Below are 23,372 nucleotides of genomic sequence, written 5' to 3'. Positions count from 1 at the left end.
ACCATTTGACCCCCTCTGCTCTACAGGCTAACATTCTCACTCCCTTCTGCCGGATTAAAGAACAGCCACTACATCTGGAGCTGCCAAATCAATGAGAGATTCAAACACCTTCTTACATAAGAGAGGTTACCAGAAATGCCTCATGTGCAAAAGATCCCTTGTTCAATACTGCATGGGCTGGCTTTACAGAGGGGGGCATAGCCCATTGATAAAGTGGTGGGTTATTATTTTTTCTTTCATTTTTTAATGCATAAGGTCCCAGATTCAATCCATGACATCAACAGTTAAAGGAACTCAGATATCAGGGCTGGGAAAACCCCTTAGGACAGTGGTTCTCAACCTGGGGATCAGGACCCCTTTCGGGGTCAAACACCCCTTTCACCAGGGTCACGGCAGAGTGAGCAGCTTAGCTGGGGGGGCTGCCATCCATACAACAGCCTTGCGGGGTAGACCGAGATAGAGCATTCATCTGTCTGGAGGAGCGGAAAAGAGCGAGATCGGCATGGTGGGACAAGAGGCAGAACTGAACTGAGAAACCCCAGAAAAAGACCAATTTATATTATCTTCATGCCATTGGTCAGTTTTGGTTTAATTTCTGTGAAAGAACTCTTGCATAATTTTATGGTTGGGGGTCACCACAACATGAGGAACTGTATTAAAGGGTCGCAGCATTAAGGTTGAGAACTGCTGCCTTAGGAAATAAGAATACTCAGTATCAGTTTATATGGGCAAATTGGCTCAGTACTAGACAGCTTCAAAAGCAGGCCCGTTCTCCATAATTCCCAGACTTATTTCCAACATAGGAATGCCTAGGGTGCAATTCTGGGACTTATTTCACCTAACAGTCCAGTCACTGGCCACAAATTTGTCCCAAAGGACCACGTACCCAGACTGGGTTCAGTGCATCCCATATGAAAGTCAGGTTGCATAAGGCAAGCATTAGGTACTCTTCTTTGGGCGGTCTATAGCATGTCTGCTGCTAGGGAAACCATTGGACTTATTCTTCCTACAAATAAGACCACGCTAAAGGTGAACTTAAATGGTCAAAACATGCCATTCTCAAATCCATAGTCCAAGAGACATTGAGAAACTAAGCACACAACCATTTTCATTCTGCTGCAATAACAGGAATGCACTGTTTATAATCCACCAACCAATGAAGATGATATTTAGCTAAAAACTGTATTAAGTCCAGTAACTTCGGTAAGGTGAAGGAGGCTTACATTAAAATGTGCCTTGTTTTTGTTTGTTTGTGGGTTTTTGACTGGATCAGGCTAAGGTTATAACAAAAGGGGACAATAAAATTGATTAGAACAACATATGACATTATGGCACAGATGAAATCTGACTTTGCTCTTAACATCCTCCCAAAAAGTTGCCGTTTATGCAATAATTTTGAAACAAAAACATAACAGGTGTGATATGTTACAAGAGATTGAGAGGCTGCTGGAATGGTTTTCTCTTTGCAGTAGAAGCGTATTTTTCCCCCTCATTAGCCTTTTTTTTTTTTAGTAAGACAAATAAATAGATTTGGGGATTTATTTTATTTTAAATACATTTCCCTCTCTTTCTGCACGTAGATATATATATATGTATGTATAGAAATATAAAAATCATTGCTTGATATCTTCAGGGCAGGTGTGTATCTGTACAAAGTAGCCAATCTCCACATTTCCCCTTTAATTTGATCTCTAACTTGATGTAAGGCATTAGTGACGTCTGGTGAATTACATTCAACGTGATGATTTTCTATTAAGGACAGATTCGCGAGTCCAAGCGGAAAGCACCGGAGAGATAGGCTGTGCGTAACCTCTGGTCTCTGGGCGTCAATCGCTGGAGCTCGGCCGCCATCTACTGGCCGTATCAGATGGATTTTTTGTCCTCCACCAAACAAAGCTTTTCCTTCGGCTTTATTCCTGTGTCAACCCAGTTCTACAAGAAACAAGATACCAGCTAGATACCTTGGAAAGCAACGGAACACACACAAACAACCCTCCCATCTTTGCTTTGGCTTCACTCTAAGAGAAAGTTGGGGTTTTTTTTGTTTTTAAAGGGTAATTATGCTCTAACAAATCAATTTGGCAGCATAGGGTCAGTTGCAAAGTAAAAGAAAGGAAATCCACACAGGAAAAAAAAATCATTTCATTATCTCGTTCCCAGCTATGATTTCAGCAAAGACTGAAAGAGGCAAAGACTGAATTCCTGCTGTGAGACCTAGTGGGCTCAATTGTTTCAGTTTTTACCCAAATGGAAAAAGATGTACCAAACTGCTGCTATTTCAAAAAAAAAAGGAAAAAGGACCCCGCCTTCCTGCACATTCCCCATCTATATATTTCCTCTTATGTACATTTAAAAAGACATCCAACCTCAGACTGAAAATCTCACTTTTTGTTTTGCTCACAACTTCCAAATGGGACATAAATACCCATGGGAATATTCTGTTTAAAAGAATCCCATTGCATATTTCCAATTGGGGAAACCCACTAAGATAGAAGCAGTAGGAATTGAAATGGAGGGGGAGGGAGAGAAAGAGATAGAGATAGAGAGAGAGAGAAATCAAATTCTGAAGTCTACAAAGTGTTTTGACAGCAAAAATGCACCAATGGTTATTTCTGTTGCTTGTTTTGTGAACGTCTTGGTGGGCTGCACCCTTGCCGGGGCTTAAAAGGAAAGGGAGGGGAAAAAAAAAGAAGACTCAGGAGGGAAGGGGCATAGCTGAAGTTTTAAGATTCAAGCTCTTGTATCCTCTAATATAGCTCTCTTTTTCTTATTTTTTTTCCAAAACTTTTTATTAGGAAAGCTATACCAGACGCATCACTGTACAATGATTAAACATTACCTTTACAATTTTATATTCACTTGAAAGTACAGAATAAATATATGCACATTGGTATTTGTGTGTTTGTGTCATGTGTGAGAGAGCGCGGAAGAGAGAAAGAACACAGAAAGTGCTTCTGCGAAGATGTGGCATTTCTTTTCTTTCCCCCTGGATATTTATTCGTGTTGGACTCTCTTTAATTAGAAGTGCGGCTGTCCTTCGAAAACAAACCATGAAATGGCAATGACCTTTCCTTACATGGAGGAGAGCCACACGAAGGGACGAAGGCAAGGCTTTCTCACTTGATATGGTGACCAGGGAGGGGGGGGGGAGTGCTCTAGCAATACATTTCTGGCCCCCTTCTACGGTAGGAAGGAAAATATTCGTGGCTTCCCCCTTCATAGGGAATAGGAAGGGGGCTAGGAGGGTGAAATTGGTACTGGCTAGGAAGCTAATTGGGATGGGCTGGAGATGGCCGGGAAGCTAACAGGGGGGGCGAACGGGAGGGGGGGTGCTGAAGAACGTGTATCGTGTGCATGTACATGAAAGAGAAGGAAAGAGAGAGAACGCTTGAACAAGACCCTCCCCCTCCCCTCCCTTCCTGCAGTTTCCAGACATGCAGCAAACTGCGTTTTTGTTTGGGGTGGTGGGGGTTGCCCCCATCCCTTGTTTTAAATAAATGTACATAATCTGTGCCATGGTGCAGGAAAGAAGAAAGAAAGCCACAAAACGTGTTGTCTTCAAGTCCACCTCCCTCCTCCTCAACGTCAAAAAAAGAAAAGAAAAGAAAGAAGACAGAATGGAAAGGAATTTTAAGCTACAACAGAAAAGAGAAAATAGAAAAAGAGAGTGAATGATAAAGAGAGAGCAACGCACACAGAATTTACTTTGTCAGGATCGAGACAAAGATCCCCCAGAATAATAATAATTATAATAATATTCTTATACCTTAGACAACATGGCACAGTCAAAGTCTCAGGTTGTGTTTTGTTTTTGTTTTTCCCCTCAGTATAAAAAAATAATGATTGATTAACATCTGCTGGCAAAAGTCTGCAAAGGCACTTTATCGATTAACGATCATCTGAGTTGGGCCCTTCCTCCAAACCAACATCTGGCAGGGGGAAAGCGCAGAGCTGTATCCACTAGTATCAGCATGCGGTGTTTCGGGGGAGGAAGGGGGGGAGGGACAGGGAGGAGAGGGCAGGGTGTGCTGTGAAGGGAGGGATTTGGCTGTAAAAGCTAGACATTTTTTTTTTCAAAACCTATAAGTGGTCTTCTCCAGGACTTCGAGGTAATCCGGCTTGGTTTGGAGTTTGGCCCTTAACTCGAGGTATTCACTTTGGGGGGTTTGGTGATGGTCTGGGAAGCCCTTACCAGCCGAGAAGAGAAGGGTTTCTTTCAGCCTGGCGTCCTGCTGCAGGTCTGGGTATTGCATGCCAGGGGGGTGCACGTGCAGTTCCTTTAATTTGGGCACCGTGCCATAGAGGCAGTCCACAAAGCCCACCGTGCATGGAGGGGCTAAGGGCGGCCTCTCCCTGCTGTCTAGAACGGCACCACTAGGGGGGAACAGCACCACCCCACCGTTCTTCTCGTGATGGAAGACAGGCGGCACCAGCGCTAGCTCCCCCATTAGAGGCAGCCCCCCGCCAATTCCCACTCCAGGAGGATGCGGGTGATGATTGGTGGTCACTATGGTGTTGAGCTGAGCGCTGGACACGGCCAAGCTCCACTCCTTCTCCTTCTCCAGCAAGGTCCTGTAGCAACTGCTGCTCCCAGTCTCCTTCGTGGGGTCAGAGAACTGTTCCCCTGCACAGTTGCCACCGCCGCCACCTCCTCCTCCTCCTCCTCCCAGCAACATGTCCCCAGGTTGCCCGGGCTCCCCCACCACCACTTCGTCCTCCTCTCGAGGCTTGTAGATGGGGTTGTTGCACATCTGGGTCACCGGATGCGGGATGTAGTCGTACACATGGCCCACTGGGGGCGCCTTCTCCGGGGAGGCGCTGATTCCTCCGCCTCCTCCAACGCCTGCTTCCTCGAACAGGTGGTGACACTGCATTTGGATGCCCGTCAGATCAAGCGCCTCTTGCCGCTGCTTGTTCCGGAAGGGTAGCTTCTTGCGCCGCCGGCGTAGGACAAAGGCAAAAAGGCCTGCAGCAACGAAGACCGCAGAGAAAAACAGTAACAGTAGAGTGAGGATGAGCACAGAGAGTGGTACGGAGCCTCCTCCTGTTGGGAGCAGTTCGTAGGGTGCGGGACTGGTGGGACTAGGGTGGTCCCAGGCTGGTGGGGCTGGTGAGGCAGCGGCGGCATGCAACAGCTCTGGGCACAGCACCTCCAACTCCACAGAGCGGATATCTCTGTTGGTGAGGTTCTCCGGGGTGGCGCAAAGAACATCTCCCACCACAATGACGGAGCTGATAGTGTCAATCCACTGCTTGAGGGGCACCAAGTCGCACGTGCAATCCCAGGGGTTGAGCTTCAGATCGATCTGTACAATGGCATTGAGGTGCTCCAGCACACCAGCGACGGGCAAGTACTGGAACTTGTTGTTCCTCAGGTTGAGCCTGGACAGGGAGGTGCCCGCAAAGGCATCCGTCGGCAGGGTCCTCAGGAGGTTGTCGTTGAGGAAGAGCAGATTCAAGTTAGGCATGAGACTGAAGGCGGCAGGCTGGATCTCCCTGATCTGGTTGTACTCAAAGTACAAGTAATGCAAGCTCTGCAAGCCCCTGAACATGCCCGGGGTCAGCCGCTCAATGTCATTGCCGTTCAGATAGAGCCTGTTCAGATTGGGCAGGTTAATAAACGCCCCGTCCTGCACGTAGGAGATCCGATTGTTCCCAAGATGCAGGAGATCCAAGGAAGAAAAATTCCAGAAATCGGAACGGTAAATCTTCTGTATCAAATTCCCACTCAGGTACAACTTCTTGGCATTGACGGGCCTGGGCAGGAGCTCGGAAATGTTGTGGAACCCCCTTTCCTTGCAATTGACCGTCAGGCCCAAGTCGTTGATGTGCAAACTGCAAGAGCAGCCGGTAGGGCATATGATAGGGATGGGAGGCCTCGTCTGGTAAGCTGCAATGGGCGGCTGGTTGGGCGCAGGGTATAGGCCTCGCGGTGTAGGGGGCGGTTTGTGCGCCCTGGGCTGTTTTGTGGGTCTGGGCTGCTTAACAGAGGTTTTGTACTCGACAGAGGAAGCGGTGAAATGGAAGGAGGACAGCATGGAGGAAGGCTTGGTAGGCCATGCGTTCTCCTTGCTGGAGGGCAACTGCGGGACGCCAATGCTGACCAGCTCGGAGTCAGAGAGCATAGGGCAGAGTTTATTTCTTTTGATTTCTCTCAAGTCCTTCCCATGGAAATGGAAAGGGGTCTCACAGGTTATGTCTCCCACCAGGGCCGTGTAAGGTATGCGCTCCAGCCAGCTCTTGAGCTGCACGATCTCACAAGTACAGTTCCAAGGGTTCTCTTCCAACTGGATTTCCATCAAGCTCCGGCCAATATGGTCTAGCATCCCTCGGTAGCTCAGCACTTTCAATCTGTTCCCGCGCAAGTCCAAGTGAGTTAAGGAGACGGACTTAAATAAATTGGTGGGAAGCATGGGGATGAGGTTGTCATTTAGGATCAGGACCCGGAGTTTGCTCAGATTGCGAAACGCTCCGCTTTCGATCCGCTTAATGACGTTGTAATCTGCCTGCAGATATTCCAGACTTTCCAAGCCCAGGAAAGTATCGTTCCTGAAAATGTCTAATTTATTCTCGTGCAGGTACAACCTCTTTAGGATTTTCAGCCCGTTAAAAGCTCCCGTCTGAATGTCTTGCAGGGCGTTGTTCCCAAGGTTAATAGAAACAGCGTTGTTCAAGTGGAGAAAACTGTTGGTGTATAATCTCCTCATGGAGTTTCTCTGCAGGTAAAGTTTGAAAGGTCTCGACCAGGACTCCGTGATCTGACTGATATTTATAAATCCCTTGTTGTCGCAGTGTATATGAAAAAGACTTTCCTTGACTTCACAGTAACAAGGCTCAAAGCAAGGTTCCTCAATCTCTTCCGAGTCCTCAATCAAGGGGATGGGAGTAGTCCATGCTACGGCAATTGTGCTTAGAAGAATAATCCACAGCATCCTCCTTTTACGGGGTGGATTCACCGTGGGAGACTTCATGGCGGTGACGGATTACAAAACTGCAACAGAAACCAAAACAGAAACGCATTATAGCCCATCAGTTGTTTTCTCGGGGCTATGCGAAAGACAAAATAAGTCCCATCCCACAAGGTTTTCTTAGGATGGCCCAAGTTCAGCAGCTCCACATGCAAAACAGTCCCTGGCCTTTCTGTGTCAGGACCTCCCTCTCGCGACATAAGTGATATTAAAACATTTAATCACGCAATGGCCTTCTTTCCCTTGCCCATTCCAGCCTTCTAGACCGTTTAGCAAATCACACACGGTAATGAACAGACAGCGAGCAACAAACGAACATATTAGGGCCTATGTTTTTTGAGAGGCAGAGAAACGTTTTTTTTAATTTATTTTTTTTTAAACGAGAGACAGCCAATGCTCATGAAGCATATGGTATGTCGTCTTGGTATTACCTTGGCACCTGCACAAGATAAAGAATTGGATTGATAGCAGATATTTCTATCCAGCGTGTATTCCAGCTCAGATATACATGCATTTCACATCCACAGTTATTCAGTTACAATGCTGGGATATCCGGTTCGACTAACACAGTTTTCGCCACTGTTTAAGGAAAACGGGGGTGGGGGGGGGAGAACGGGGACTCAAGTTACCAACGTCCGTCCTCTGATCCCTTGTGGAAATGTCCGTAGCCAAGATTTAATCACTGTACATGGTTAGCAACACCCCTCTCCAAATAGCTCCCTTCTCTTCCGAGCACACAAAATGGATTAATGCAACTGGTATAGTATCAGATAAATACACACTCCATATTAGTCATTTCAGCTGATTAAAGCATTTAGAGATGATTAATCTTGGGGGGAAGCACATGCCTGAGCCATCCGCAGATCCGGCGGCCGGGGGGGGGGGAGGGAGGGGGGGAGGAGACAGCTGAAGGCTTTTGGAGGGCAAAAGGAGGGCTTTGAAGAAAGAGATGGTCCCCACAGGTCCATCCAGAGGTGATCTAGCTGGAGAGAGAGGCTGAAAGTGAAGGGGTGGGGGTGGGATACCTTGACAGTAACCACAGGGGCAATAACTCTCACTTTAATAGTCGAAGCTCACAAAAGAACTCACCAGCCTTTACCATATGAGGAGTAAAATGCTCCGACCTATAGCTTCCCCTATGGGGAAGGGGGGTCCTTTCCCTTCTTGACTCCTTTCTCCCCCTTTCATTCCAACACAAGAGAATAAATCACTGCTAAAAGGCTATGAATCCTAACAACAGGGGCTTTGCAAGCTCTCCTTTCTGCTGCCCATTCAAAAGGGTTTGCTAGGCTCTTGGTCTTTAGTTCTGTTCTCTTCACAGCCAAAGAGCTCTACATACATGGATTATCTTTGCACTCTTCCCCTCCCCACAAACACACACACACACACAGGGGGCAGGGAATTCCTCCCTACCCATTCGCAAGCAAACAAGAAAAAAGCCGAAAAGACCCCAAAAGCGAAAAGACATCTTCAGAAAGGAAGGGGGGGAGGGACAGGACGACAAGGAGAGGGTACAATCAGGAATAAAAACCAAAAGGATCCATTTACAAATCAAACAGACTGGAAGGGAAATATACCAGCTATAATTTGAAAGAGGCGAAATATAATTTCAGCGTCCTCCCCCCCCCCACCCCTCCCTTTTGGCCTGTCTGTTTGGGGTGGGAGATCCACTAGCCCCTTTAAGTTCTTTTCTCTTCTGCATTACAAAAAAAGAGAGATGCTCTTCCCCGGCAGAAAAGGGAGAAGGGGGTAGAGATCTAGAAAGAGCTTGTACTTACCAGGTCGAAGGAGCTATTTTAGCACATTTGGGAGGAGGAGACAAAATAGCCAAATACACGGGGGAATATATATATATTTATATATTAAATATATATATATATATAAATATATTTTTTCAAGATTTTTTTTTTAAAAAAAGATTGCTTTCTCTCTCTCTCTCTCTCTCTTTCTATACTCCCGCTGAGGGCTGAAGCAAAAGAAAAAAAAAAAAGGGGGGGGGGACAAGCAAAGATGAGACGTGCCGGGAATGCAATGAGCTTCTTTAGGATGCAGAGATGCTGGTTGGCACAGTCAACGGAGGAGGGAGGCGAAGGGGTTGCTGCAGGCTCCCGGCTTGCCTGCCGCCACCGTCCTTCCTTCCTTCCTTCCTTTCTCTGGGTACCACCAGCTCCTTTTTGGGAAAGGAGGGAGGGAAGGTCTACGGCAGGCACCGGGGCTTCTCCCTCGCACTCCTCCTCCCTCTCCGTGGGCATGTGTGGGAGCGTGTGTCGCCGCCGTTACCCCGGATCAGGCTTTCCCACGTCATGAATCCCCGGCTTCAAGAAAGGGGAACAAATGAAGGCGGGCGCGCTTGGCACGGGTCGGGGGCGCGCGTCTGGGAAGCCCTGGCGGTACAAGGGCTTGGGTGTTTGATTCCCTCCCCCCCCCCTCTTTACTCTTTGGAGGAAGAAAGAGGGGGAGGACGGGTTATCTGGGGGAGTAGGGTGAAGGAAGGACCAAAGGAGGAACAGCTAGGGGGGACTGGTCCCTTCCCTGTTAGAAACAGCCCAGGGCCGGGAGGGGGAGTCCCCCGCACTGCCTGGTGGGCAAATCCTTGAGAGCTGCAATCGCCAAGGGGAGAGGGCACCCCTCCCCTCCGGTGCCAAGAAACTCTCCAGCTTCTGAACTCCTAGGCTGAGTTAGATCTTCCCAGGCAATGCCTGCAGCTCTTCATCAGTCCCTAAACCCGTCCCACCAGAGGGAAACGAAAGGCTGGGGTGGGGGGCTTGGAGAAGCCCCCCCCCTCTCTGTGTCTTGCTCCTTCTCAGCCTTTCTCCACCTTTTTCTACTCCTCCCCACCTGCAGATGAAAAGGCTCCTGAACATTCCAGGTACATCCAACAGGCTCCCCTTTTCTTCCAGGGTTTTTTTTTTTAAGGAAGAGAATCTCCTAGGCAAAGTGTTGAAGCGACTAGGGTAACCATGGAACATTTTGCAGCCCCCCTCCCTCCCTTCCCCATAGAGTCCAAGAGGGTGTTTTAACCCCTCCATGGCCACGGTCTCCTTCCCCTCCCGCCCACCCCGCTGGCATGGACACCCTCTTTGGCACAAGGGGAAGGGGAGGGGGGGGGTTCTACGTCCCAATGCTGTCTGGAGGCAAAGAAAGGTCAGTGCACAGAGGTGGGTGGGTAAAATAAGGAGGCAGGAAAACTCAGGGTCCCTGGGCACAGGGAAGGCTCTCTAACAAGCAGAGAAATTCCCACCCGGCAGCTCAAGCAGCAGGGAGGTTCAGACTCTCCCCAGTTTTCGCAAGATTAACTTGGCTGGAGTTACTGGCTGGGGTTCATTTGAAGCAGATGGTCTGTTTATCTGAGGCGTTCAAAATCTCCCTATGCCTCCCCTCACCCCACCCCTCATGTTTCCCTTTCAGGCACCAGGTGTCTTTTTAAAAGGAATTTGTGCATTTTGTGTGTCTATGTATATATATGTGTGTGTGTGTGTGTATATACACCCAACCACACATATACATATCTAAATACACATACCCACACAACCGAGCAAATGGTGCGTGTGTGTGTGTATATGTATGATCTAGCAAATCAACTTTATTTCGAACAAGGTAAGGCCGGGGAAGAGTCAAATTCCCTAATCCGAGGTGAGGTTTTCCTTCGCATCTCTCTCAGGGTGGGGGGCTGACAGGTGGCATCTTGATATTCCTGGGAGAGCCAGTCTCAAGGTTTGCTTGGGAGACCCCCAGCCCTCCCTCCGTGGGAGCCGGCCTTCCAGAAGTCCAGGACCACCAAGGCTGTGAGTGAGAGATGGGAAGGGCAGGGGGTGGGGGGGGCGTTGACCCAGGGTAGGTCCCCCCTCCCAAACACGGCAGAGGATCCCCTGGGTCCACCCCAATCCAGCCGAGGATCCCCCGGATCCCAGCCACCCCCCACCCCCCACCCCGCCACGGCAGCGGCGCTCCTTCGAACAAGTCCTGCTGCTGCAATATGGAAGCGATGCTAATTAAAAAAAAATCCTGCATCATTAAAAAAAGAAGAAGAAGAAAAACAGCCAAGGCAAGCACAGTTGGGCGAGGAGACTCATGCATTGCAACCAGGGGGAGGGAAGAAGCGGGGATTTTGGAGGGAGGGTGTGTGTGGATGAGCGGACTGCTTCTGGGGGGGGGGTGGAGATCAGCCCGGGGACCCCTCGGCATCAAAAGGAAGGGGAGGGGGGCGGCCATGCAGAAAAGGTCGCCAGCAGCCCGGTTTCCCGCCAGATCCGGAGAGGGGAGGAGGGAGAGGCATCCTTCGCCAGCCCCCCACCCCCACCCACCCCACCCCCGGCGAGCGCAGTTTCCACGCGAGCGCCCAAGCCCCGCAATCCAGCGCCGATCCCTCTTGGTTTGGGGGGGGGGGGTAAGAGAGCGGGAAGGACGAGGGAATACCTAACTCGCTCCGCGCCGGGGCCGCTGCGAGGCGTCGGCCGGCTCTCCGCGGGCCGCGTGGCTGGGCAGGACGAGGGCGGAACGCTTGCCGGGCTCCTCTCCTCCCCGAGGCGGCGGCGGCGGCTGCTGCTGCTGCGGAGGCTCCATGGCGGGCCACGAGGAAGCGCCGGTGGCCGTCAGCCTTCCTTGCCGGTCTGCGCCGCCGCGAGCGCGCTCCTCCGCGCCTCCCCGCCCGGCTGCGCCCGGGCAAAAGCGGGCCGGCGGCGAGGGCTGCGGGCGGCTCGCCTCAAGGCAGGGGGAGCGGCCGCCGCCGAGCAGCGCATGGCGCCTGGGCGCAGCCGCCGCGGCCCCCGACGACACCGACCACAGCGACGACGCCCCGGCTCCTTACGACGGCGACGCCGGCCGCGCGGCTCCCTCGGCGGCGGCGGCCGGCAGGGCTGCAGCTCCGCCGGCGGCTCGCCTGCTGCATCCGGGCGGGGGGCTGGCTCCAGCCTCCTCCGCAGCAGAGGCGAAGCGCTGGCCGGCGCCTGGCGGGGCCCCCCGGCGGCGGCGACGGCACATCGACCCGCCCGCTGCCTCCGCCGCCTGCCCCGCCGCTCGCCTCCGCGCCTCCTCGCCGGCCGGCTGTCCCTCCCTCGGGAGAGCTGCTGCTGCTGCTGTTGCTGCGCGGCGGCTGGTGCGGCCGGTGGGTGGATCTGTGGCGGGGAGAGGGGGAGAAAGAGAGAAGGGGGCGGGGGGAGCAAATGCCCGAGCAGGTCAGCGCCTCATCCCAGCCTCAGGCAGGCAGCAAATGGCTTGAAGGAGCGAGCGGGGGGGGGGGAGGGAGGGAGGGAAAGAGGGAAGCGGGGGGGGGGGGGGTCTCCAGATGCTTCAAGACTGGCTGGGGATGGCGCCGCGGCACGGCGGCGGCGAGGGGGGGGGAGCCTGCGGTTGAGAGAACTGCTGCAGTCCGATGGCGCGGAGAAGTGAGGTTTCCTAGGAAGCGGCAGCGGTGGCGGGATGCTGTCAGGTGGGGGGGGGATTTTGGGGGGGGGAGGAATGGCAGGGGCGGGGGCGAGTGTCCCTTCAGAAACACGCCCTCCCGCCTTGCCTTTGGCACCCCGCCTTTTTCCTGCCAATGTCTGTCTGGGGTGAGGGGCTGTGGGCAGCCTCCAGGGGGCTGGGTCTCTTGCTCCCCACTGCCAAGCCTGGGCGGTGATTGAGGCTGGGGATGGGGGGGGGGCGTGAGGGGAGAGAGAGAGAGAATTGATCTGGGCAAGGCTTGCCTTGGTGAGCTGCCAGGCTGGAGGGGAGGATTGGACTCCAAGCCCAAAGCGCATCATTCTCAGGCTGCCGGGTCAAGATCGCCCAGATGTGGTCTCCTGACTCTTTAAGGCAAGGTATTCCGAACCGGGCTGAGCGCCGGTCAGGTCCTTCCCTAGGAAACCCCAGGAATATATTGAGGCGCTCTCCAAGAGCGAGTTTCCGGACTCCACAGTTCTCCGCGTTCTGCAAATTCAGCGTCCGTCGATAGTGCTTGCCTTTACTCTGTCCGCGTTTAACGCAGGTTTGAGTCGATTTTGGGAGGGGCGTGGTGGAAGCTGGTGTTAGCACTCAAGGGCTGAACTGGAAAGTACAGGGTGGCGTGAGGAGGAATAGGTCTTTGCAACTGGACCGTCCCCTGGTCAGCTTCATTGCCTTCCCCGTATGTAGAAGAACCTCAGTGAACATATATGTGGCAGATCTGTATTCTCACCCTTGCTGGGGCATTGCTTACGGGGAAAGTAGGTGTCTGCATGAGTCCGGAGGACTGTGGAATGATGAACACAGAATTTATGTTGTTCTGGTTGTGGGCAACTTTTTGAAGTGCTGGGCTTGAACTAGGACAACATCAGTTATGTTTAGTAGCTCATATCACGGCACGTTGTGGCATGGGCCTCATGGCTGATCACTAATAAGTAGTGACATTTTATTGGTGGTGTGGTGGGGCTTTTATAATTAAAAAAATAATAATGTGTTTTATGCATTATGTTTCCGTGGCCTCGTGCGTACATGACACCCCGTAGGCATTCTGAGTATTTTGTGTCTTAAATGGATGAAAAGAATCTAACACGGCATGCGAATCCTCGAGCCGGTGGTGTGAGATGGCTACTGAGGATCGAAACTTCCTTTGCCATAAAAGGTTGCTGGTTGGCCTGGGCTGAATGTTCCCTCTGAGCCTAGCCTACCTACAGGGTTGTGGATGTCAGGATAGAAAGGAGGCGGGGACAGTGATGTCATCAGCCACTCTGAGTCCCCATTGGTTACCAAAAATTAAACAGTAAGCATAAGCAAATGATTCTTAGTAGAGGTCAAGTCAGAACGTTTAATTTCTTCTCCCTGCGTTTTGATAGGATGTCATCAAAATATTCATGCTAAAGTAATCGTCACTCTAGATTATGTGGGGAAGCTGAGGAGCAAACATATTTTCCATAACAAGCTTGTTGTGTTCTAGATAGGACGTCTAAAGTGCTGACCTTGAAATATTTCATTTTGGTGTCACTGTCCTTCAGAGTCACGTTATTAGCTTCGTAGCGTGTGTCTTTTATGTGCTTGCTTGGTGATATGTATGCAGTGCTGTCCTTCTGCCTGGCTGCCGTTGATGTCTTAAAACCACTAGTTCTCTCTCTTTCTCTCTCTCTCTCTCTGTGCACACACAGAAATGCATAAGGGTTGCGCTGAAACTCAGTGCGAAAGGCGGGCTGTAAATCTAGGCGAATATGTGGACTTTTCAGGAAATTAAAGTAAAAATTGCATGTTCTGGTAACCTTAATTATTACTGGATTCCTGTGCCGTGTGTCTGAAACATGGGAGTCCTCTTTGTGCAGCCTGATAATTATGATGGTGTTCTCATCCCATCCAGCTTTGTAAACGCGAGACCCGTGGGCACACTTTTACCACGAAAAAGACAAGGAAACCTGCCCAGCAAGTGCCCCTTTCTGAGAGCATTATTAGAGCATTGCATTTCCACCAGAGGCCACCATTAGCCTCACTGCAGTCCTCCTTAATGCAGTCATTTAATGCTCCATTCATTCTGCTGTGTAAAAATCAACTCGGTTGCCTTTTCCAACAGGTCCTCCCCTGACACTTCAGTTTGAGAGGTACAGCAAGGGGCGGGAAGGAGACAAGTGGGGGAGCTCCCACAAGTGACCGAGAAAACCAACTAACGAATGAGGGAAGAGGGTTGCAGTGGGGCTGGCTCTGGGGGAGCAGGGCCACGTGTGGTCCAGCCTCTTATCCTGGCAATGCTGCCGGTCATGAAGAGCAGCCAGGCGAGAATTCTTAGGGCTCCTGCCTCATTATCTCCTTCAGGATAAAGATCACTGTGGAGGGATGATGTGTTTGAAAAATCGGAAGCTATTATTGTTCATTTAGATATTTATATCCCACTTTTTTTGCCTCTAATGGGGGCCAAATCCAAGTTACCACATGGTCCTGTTCAGTGGGTTAATTTGAGTGTGTGTCACCCAGCATGGCAGAGTGGCCATTGATCCTAGATCTCCTGGATTCTTGTCCCACTAGTTACTATACCATGCCTGCGCTGCTGGATTGACATTCCGTCTCTCAAGATCTGTCTAGGAAGGATCACAGTGAGGAACACGTGTTTGCAGTTGCCCTTTTCCCCTGATTCATTCTGAATTTTTATTTCTGGGCATTCATTTACTGCAGTGTTTGCATCACATCAACAACTCTAGAGATCATACCATGAATTTGTAGCAGACGTGGTGTGAAGTCCACTTCATCTGAGCCAAGCTGAAGGTGATAGATTTTTACATGATGTCATCCCTTGGAGTAGCCAGCCTAGTGTTAGAGCACCGGACAAAGTTGGGAAACCTGGGTTCAAATCTCTCCTCATCTAAGGAACTGCTGCAGCTAAGGAACCTTGAGTCAATATACCTTTCTCAAGTGAAATTACCTCACAGGCTTTTGTGAGGATAAACAGAGGAAGGGAAAACTGTGAACACCACCCTGATTGGGATGATGAAGAAGAAAAGAGTTGGCTTTTATACCCCACTTTTCACTACCAGAAGGAGTCTCAAAGCGGTTCACAATCACCTTCCCTCCCACTCCCCACAACAGACACCCTGTGAGTTAGGTAAAGCTGAGAGAGCTCTGACAGGACTACACTATGGTAACAGCTCTAACCGGACTGTGACTGGCCTAAGGTCACCCAGCTGGCAGCATGTGAAGGAGGAGTGGGGAATCAAACCCAGCTCGCCAGGCTAGAAACTGGCGCTCTTAACCACTACACCATATGGTTCTCCATTCCCTGTTGATATTATTGCCCTAGGGAGGCATGAAGTTCTAGTCAAGCTCTAGCATGCTGTAGAGAGGGGAGTGAAGGATTAGGTTATAATTACCATTGTCTGAGCTAAGCATGAAGTTGTCATCTCGTCTCGTGCTTTTCCGCATGGCGATGCTTTCTTTCAGAAGCTCATTTATTGCTGTGGTTACCAATGAGGCTTCCCCATGTTGGGTTTCATAGAATCATAGAATCATAGAGTTGGAAGGGGCCATACAGGCCATCTAGTCCAACCCCCTGCTCAACGCAGGATCAGTCCAAAGCATCCTAAAGCATCCAAGAAAGGTGTGTATCCGACTTTTACTTGAAGACTGCCAGTGAGGGGGAGCTCACCACCTCCTGAGGCAGCCTATTCCACTGCTGAACTACTCTTGACTGTGAAAATTTTTTTCCTGATATCTAGCCTATATCATTGTACTTGTAGTTTAAACCCATTACTGTGTGTCCTTTCCTCTGCAGCCAATGGGAACAGCATCCTGCCCTTCTCCAAATGACAACCTTTCAAGTACTTAAAGAGGGCTATCATGTCCCCTCTCAACCTCCTTTTCTCCAGGCTGAACATTCCCAAGTCCCTCAACCTATCTTCATAGGGCTTGGTCATTTTCCTTGCTCCAGTCACTATGGTGGCCACTATGGGGGCTTTTTCTGATTGAAAAAATAAAATAGGAACTGACTTGACAGTGCACTCTTGCATTAGTCATCCAATTGCTGTTTTATTTGGTGGATAACCTCAAAAAGCTCCCAGTGGTAGGGCTGCAAAATACCTGGGGATTTGTGGATGGAGCTCAGGGAGGGACCCCAGCAGGGTACAATGCCATAGAGTCCATCCTCTGAAGCAGCCATTTTCTCCAGGGAAACTTATTTCTGAAGTCTGGCAATCAGTTGTAATACTGGGAGATCTTCAGGTGTCATCTTGGTGGGGATGAGGAAATGGCTGCCACGAGGAAACGGGGAAATGGCTGCGGCAACTTTCCTTTCCCCTTGCCAGCAGCCAAGTTTTGCAGCACTCCTTCCCAAAATATCACAGCAGAGCAGACTGGGGAAAGATCACAGAAGAATCAAGGAAAACCCAGAAGAACTATTGTGCTGTGGAGAAGGAAGGGGGCAAAGCATCTCAACTGGGGCAAATTAATGGTTTAGAACAGGCTTCAGGTTTAGAAAAAGGCCTAGTTGGTTCTTGGTATAAATCCCAGCTCTGTCCTCTGATTGATTTTTATATTCGATTTATATCCCGCCTCTCTCAAGATCATCTCCCGGCAGGTTACAATCAGATCATTAAAAGCCCCCAATAAAAACTAAAACTGTTAATAACTCCAGTTACTAAAATATACCCCATGGCAGGAAAGACCCTCACCCCCTCCCTGCCCACTCAAATTTCTCCCACCTGGAACCTCAGGGAGAAATACTAGGGGTGCCCGTCTTATCAGATAGAGCATGGATGTTATGAGCACATATATGTATAGCGCCCCCCCCCCCATTGTGATCACATGCACTCTGGCCTCAACCAAAGACCTGGTGAAAGAGCTCCATGTTGCAGGCCCTGTGGAACTGTGAAAGCTTCCACAGGGATAAAGACCTGGGGCTTTATTCTCTGCAATCAAATGTTAAGGGTCAGGTTTTGCTTATTCATTGATGCGAGATTTTTTTTAGTACATGTTCACAGGTGATCTAGTCATGATCTGAACTGCTGCGTATTACTGTGTCACATTGCGAAACCGATCTTTGGCATTCAACTCCTGAAGCTTTGACTCAAAGCAAAGAGGGTGAGCGTTGCTAGGCCTCTCCGTCGAGTCAAAAACCTCCACTTAGAAAGGGGATGGGGTGTTGGGGGGGGAAAACCCCTGAGTTTGGGAAGGGGCAAGCCTTATGCACCCATTGCAACATTTTGAGCTCTGTTTGCATTTCTAATAATACCCACAGTACAAGCATGAATATGTTGCTTTGCAGGCACGTTCTGTGTGGAAAGAACAGAGTGGGTTCACTTTGGTGGCGAGATGAGATTCATCAGAGCAGGGGGAACGTGGCAATTCCGAGTGGGAGGGTGAAGCACAGACAAGGGAGTCGTGAAGCTGATTCATTTGGCGAAGCGAACAGTGTTTGAGGAAGCTTCCTAAGGCAGCCTCTCTGGGGACCTGAGCTCTCGGTTGACCTGCCAGACCTGATGACAATTTGTGGGGGGCAACACAGATGACCTTGTGCTCCCAGGAGAACTTCATTTCTCAGACAGGTTAACAGAGAGGCTTCCCTCCCCCTTCCGGGTTCATTCAGGAACGGAGGAAGGAGACTGGATTTCATAAGCTTGCAATTCCAATTTGAACACCCTTTCAAACTTGTTTCTCCTTTGTTACGAATGCACCTCTCAGCTTCATTTTCCGACTTTCACTTGCCTCGTGCCAAATCTTTCCTTTGAAAATGTATATGCATTCACTGTTGGTTGTACATAGAGGTGTATTTCATAAATGTTACATTTTGGAAGGTTTATGGTTGGGGGTCACCACAACATGAGGAACTGTATTAAAGGGACGCAGCATTAGGTAGGTTGAGAACCATTGCTTTAAGAGGAAGAGTCCCTACTGAGATTGTAACAGGGTTGGGACCCTGATGCTTGTGCTGTTGATTGTTTAAGCCATTGATTAGGGCTCAATTCTTCTAAGCCTTTCCTTTCCGAATTTCTAAAGGTGTTACAAAATGGAAGTATAACCCCTCGTTTGATTTCCCTGGTGTTGCATTTACAATAGGCATTTTTTTTTTTTTTTTAGGATTTAGAACTCCCAGTTGTGGAATGAGGACATTGTGGGTTCTACTCTATGCCCTCTCCATTCAGGAAGTTTCACAAGGTTAGGATGTCTGATGACCTGGCCAGGATCCCCTGCAAGCGGTTGTCTCTCAGTCTTCATGTTGCAAAACACTTATCTTTACACTTTTCTGCTAGAGACCCAACACTACTTTGTATGGGTCTCTTAGGATCTGAGAAGGATTGGTCAATGTGGGTCCTTGAAAGTTGCTAGAGGCTATCACACTCTGTCTTAAGTGAATGACTGTTCAATGGCACTTTATGGATCACGGCTCTCTCCAGAAGAGTACCCAATAGAGCCAGTTTGGTGTAGTGGTTAGGAGTGCGGACTTCTAATCTGGCATGCCGGGTTCGATTCTGCGCTCCCCACATGCAACCAGATGGGTCACCTTGGGCTCGCCACGGCACTGACAAAATTGTTCTGACCGGGCAGTGATATCAGGGCTCTCTCAGCCTCACCCACCCCACAGGGTGTCTGTTGTGGGGAGAGGAATGGGAAGGCGACTGTAAGCCGCTTTGAGCCTCCTTCGGGTAGGGAAAAGCGGCATATAAGAACCAACTCTTCTTCTTCTTCTAGGGCTGTACCAATTATTTTATTGTTATTTTTTGGTTCTGATCTGTTGGACCTGGAAAAAAATCAGTATTTCTGGAAAATCCCAGATCCTAATACCATTATGGTATTGGAATCCAGGATCTTTCAGGTCAAATAGACACAAAAAGAAATATGCCAGTTATTTTTTTGTTTTGTTTTGTTTTTTAAGCCAGCCCAATCCTTGGACTGGCTTGTATTCTCCTGCAGTTAAAACTGGGCTGCACGAGAAGGCATCCCCAAGCTGAGCCAGTGGGGATCATCTGCTCCCCTAGCACAGCTGATTCTTGGGCCGTCTTCTGGACTCTTTAAAGTCTAAAGGGGCTGCCAAAGACAGCCTGAGGATTAAACTTTAAAGGGACTGCATTAGAAGCTTAACAAATACCTAAGTGTTTTCAGATTGACTGGTGATTTTAAAAGATCATATGAATGTGACTCAAAACAAGAAATCATATATGGTTATCAAAGGCTTCAAAAAGCGTTGGTATCTAATCTAGTTCCAGTATGACTTTTCAGCACATGTCCTTCTGTTATTCATTAATTTTAATTTTATTATTATATTTATTGACTGCCACTCTTAGCCCAGCCGGCTTCTGGCGGTTTACATAAACACGTTAAAAAACAGATAACCCCAGTTCATGTTGGTGGCAGGTAATCCACAATCTACATCACCCTCTGTGCCATCTCCTCAACCTAACAACAGTAGTCACCATTGCCCTGGAAGATTTTCACGGGCGATGTCAGGCCTAGGGGGGTACAGGGCTATAGGAGGAGGGATCCAATCTTACTACTCCAGCCTCAACCAAATGCCTGGCGGAAGAGCTCCATGTGTATGTTGATATTTCAGCACTTCCCTCCTCTCCCCTCCCTCCCTTCCCAAGGCAGAGTAGATTGTTTTCTTCCCCTTCATCTTATTCTCACAGCAGAGAGTGTGTGATTGGCTTCCATGGCAAAATGGGGATTCCATCATGGGACTCTCACATCCTACTCCAGCTCTCAAACAGCTGCACCACACTGGCTCTCTTATTGATAGTAACCCAAATTTCCAGACAATATAGAGACACACACCCTACCGCCCCCCCCCTCACACCAGCCTGCAGGTCTCCTTTACAACTAGAACATTTCCCAACTCATTTGGTAAGTTTTGAGCCTTAAATCCTGGGCCAAATTATGACTCGGTTCCGGGGGGGGGGGGGGGGGGGAGGGTTGGAGCCATAAATCCTGTGATTTCCAGGTAACAGATTAGAACTAATTAGGCAAGATGTTGTTTATACAATAGTCGTTTCCAGGACTGGAGATGTAACTAATAGGTGGGCTATAAACAAAAAATCACTGGAGAAGTATCCTTACTGGTGACTATCCAAGTTCAGAACCTTACCAGGAATAGTATAAGACTTATTATGTAGTTGAAGTCAAGGAGTGTTAGGAACTTGTATCAAAGACTGCCTGGGCTTGCTACACGTAGCACATTCAACTCCTGAGAGGAAAGGCTGGATATCAGTGAACTAAAGTGATTTGAGATAAGAAAGTCAGCTCCTTTTTTTTTTTTGTCTTACCAAAAGCGTAACACTGTAGTCCTAAACAGAGTTACGTCCTTCTAAATCCATGGAAGTCAATAGGCTTAGAAGGGTGTACCTCTGCTTAGCATAGCCCTGTGCATTGCACATGCTTAATTCAGTTTGTTATAATTTATTTAGATTTATGGCTTGACCCATCCTGAAAGCATGAGGCAGGCAACAATTTGAAGGCATAAAAATCCCATTAAAACAATTTGATTATAGTGTCATTATGTCTCCGACTTTCTCTCTCTGCACCAGCTTAACCCTTATCCTCACTCTTGCTCTAGCTCTGTCTTTAGGGAATTGTAGAAGAGAGTTTCGTAAAACTGGGAAAGAAGAGCTGCTACTGAAAGTGTATTCCTCTGTATTCCTCTGCTGTTTCAACTTGGGTCATCTGCTTCAGCCAGACCCGCTGAAGCAAGATGCTGTGTACTCCTACACCATTAACTTCTTTACCTCCATTGCAGAGTCGAACACTGGGGTTAGCTTAACTCAGGTCCTTAGTCTGTGTTTGCAGTGAAGCTCACTGGGGGGACATGGTCCCTTCATTCTTTTCCTGCCTCGTCTACCTCATAGGATTACAGTGAAGATTTAAAAATGGAGAGCTTTGAGCCACTTATGCTGCCCTCAGCTCCTTGGAACTATAATAATAATAATAATAATAATAATAATAATAATAATAATAATAATAATAATAATAATAACAATAACAATAAAGTGCTACCAAGGCATGGCCAACTTATGGCAGCCCCTCATGAGCTTCTCAAGATGAGATTTCAGAGATGCTAATGATTTTAGAGATGCTCTTCACAAAGGAAGCTTTGACTCTTGGAAGCTTATCCCCTGAAAATTTAATTGGCCTCTAAGGCACAACTGGACTTGAATATGGTATTTGAAGACCATAGATTGGACCCCACTGGGGTGGATTGGCCCTTTTACTTGCAGAGAAAGCTCCTGAAAGGCTACTTCCCCTGGAAGACCCATGGCAAACAGGCCAGCCCCACCAGTTCACCAGTGCTGCAGGCATGACCTGCTACTGTCACAAGGTCCATTCAGCCTGATTTGCTCCTGAGCAGTTTTAACTTCCCAGTCTACCCATGTATCTGCCCTCTCTACCTGACAGCGCCTCCCTCTATACACACAGTGTCATATGAAACAATTGTGCAAATTGAATTTAGGTAAATATGGGGAAGTAAAATTACATCACTATCTCAGTGCCACATTTTGTGGGAAACTTCTGGGTGCACACACACACAAACCACCACTTTGGAACTCTTTAATCCCCCCCCCCCCATACACACACAAAAACCCTAAGCCTTTCCCTGTCAGTTTCCCCTCCAGTGATATAAGTTTAGCGATAAACTGATTGATAGACTCATCCCGCTTGTCATAGAATCCTAGAATCATAGAGTTGGAAGGGGCCATACAGGCCATCTAGTCCAACCCCCTGCTCAACGCAGGATCAGCCCTAAGCATCCTAAAGCAGAAAAAAACACAACAAATTTTACATGATGGGAAAAGTAAGCAATAGAGGAGTTTGTACACCAATGAAGAGGGAGAACCACTGACGTTCTGCTAAAATGGCTACCCAAGGGTAAATACACCTTGAAGAATCTCCAGTTTCAAAAAACATATCCACATGAAATTGATGAATAAAGAGAGAACATCCATACACCCCAAAAAGGAAATTTTGTCGCTGTGGCACATATCCAGTTTTTCTGTTGATATGCAGTATACTCTGTGATTCCTAAGAGAAAAATTGGAGGATAAAAGGTATATAGTACACACACAGCATTCGAATAAAGTCATATACTGTTCCATGTAAGTTATATAATGTTCAGAGTAAGCCGCCCAGAGCTGCAAAGAAATGGGCGGTATAGAAATCTAAATAAATAAAAATAAAATAAGAATACCAATTTGACTTCTGTGACAATTGGACGTAAAAGGTGTGTGCATAACAGGCCTAAATCAAGTCATTGATTTGAATGGCACAATAACAATGAGATTTTTTTCCTGCCAGCTTCCATTCCACCTTACCTCCCATCTTCTGTCAAACTTCACCTCACTAAGACCTTGTACCAGTCTTCCCTAAGGTGTGCTTTATTGTGCCTCCATGCATAACTCGGAGCTCTTTTCTACTAAGCATAGCCTTAACGCTGCAGGGATTCATTAAAATTCCCCTCCATGCTCTTTACCCTATCTGGGTCAATCCCTTTGCCTGACAGGTGATCTTCTTAATGTTCCACAAAGGCTCACCTAGACATTATCCTTTAGGCGTTTCTTCTCGTCCAGGTCAGTACCTCATGGCCCGATCCTTCGAACTGCCATGCTGGCAAATAAATGTGCTTCCTCATGGTCATGTCTCCTCCTTTTATTCTGGGAGGAAGCTTCTTCACATGGATGCAGAATGTCAAAAGACCAACTCTGTTGCACCTTGGATAGCAGGAATAATCAACTCTGCAATCGCCCTGCCGTGCTCTTCACTTATGGTACAGATAAATGTTTAAGAACACCACTGAGTTCTGTAATACTTGCAAATGTAAGGCTTAGAAGTCTGGTCGAAGGGTATGAAATCACTAAAAAAAGAGAGCCTCATACAGAAGAGTCTTAAGGGGTTTGAGATGGCCACACTACAATAGCCCTTTTCAAATATTCTATATGTATTGGGAGTCTACCAGCTATTTGAGGATCCTACCAATATACATTGTCAACCTGTTGTTTG

General features: G+C 48.6%; 1 protein-coding gene and 1 long non-coding RNA gene across 4 annotated transcripts in view; one reads left to right on the top strand and one right to left on the bottom strand.

Moving 5' to 3' along the window:
- Positions 1 to 1,230: 1,230 nt before the first annotated feature.
- On the bottom strand, positions 1,231 to 12,081 carry SLITRK3 (SLIT and NTRK like family member 3). Of its 3 annotated transcripts, XM_077348508.1 has the most exons (3): positions 11,385 to 12,081; positions 4,193 to 6,991; positions 1,231 to 1,932 (listed from the first exon to the last, which is right to left on the bottom strand). In XM_077348508.1, exons 2-3 carry the CDS (start codon positions 6,969 to 6,971, stop codon positions 1,922 to 1,924), a joined length of 2,790 nt encoding a protein of 929 aa, XP_077204623.1. In that variant the 5' UTR covers positions 6,972 to 6,991; positions 11,385 to 12,081; the 3' UTR covers positions 1,231 to 1,921. The 3 variants fall into 3 exon arrangements, with proteins under 3 accessions (XP_077204623.1, XP_077204621.1, XP_077204622.1); XM_077348506.1 differs by having other exon boundaries at positions 1,231 to 6,991; positions 11,385 to 12,079; XM_077348507.1 differs by lacking the exon at positions 11,385 to 12,081 and adding an exon at positions 8,747 to 9,764 and having other exon boundaries at positions 1,231 to 6,991.
- A 545-nt stretch (positions 12,082 to 12,626) lies between these two features.
- LOC143842580 (uncharacterized) overlaps positions 12,627 to 23,372 on the top strand; it is a 134,541-nt gene continuing 123,795 nt past the window's right edge. The window contains exon 1 of the long non-coding RNA XR_013233193.1: positions 12,627 to 12,761. This is a non-coding gene — a long non-coding RNA (uncharacterized LOC143842580). The remainder of the gene's footprint in view (positions 12,762 to 23,372) is intronic.

This window comes from Paroedura picta, chromosome 8, assembly GCF_049243985.1.
Source record: "Paroedura picta isolate Pp20150507F chromosome 8, Ppicta_v3.0, whole genome shotgun sequence".
Taxonomy (NCBI): domain Eukaryota; kingdom Metazoa; phylum Chordata; class Lepidosauria; order Squamata; family Gekkonidae; genus Paroedura; species Paroedura picta.
The sequence above is the reverse complement of the archived record's forward strand: the minus strand, read 5'-3'. Positions and strand labels throughout refer to the sequence as shown.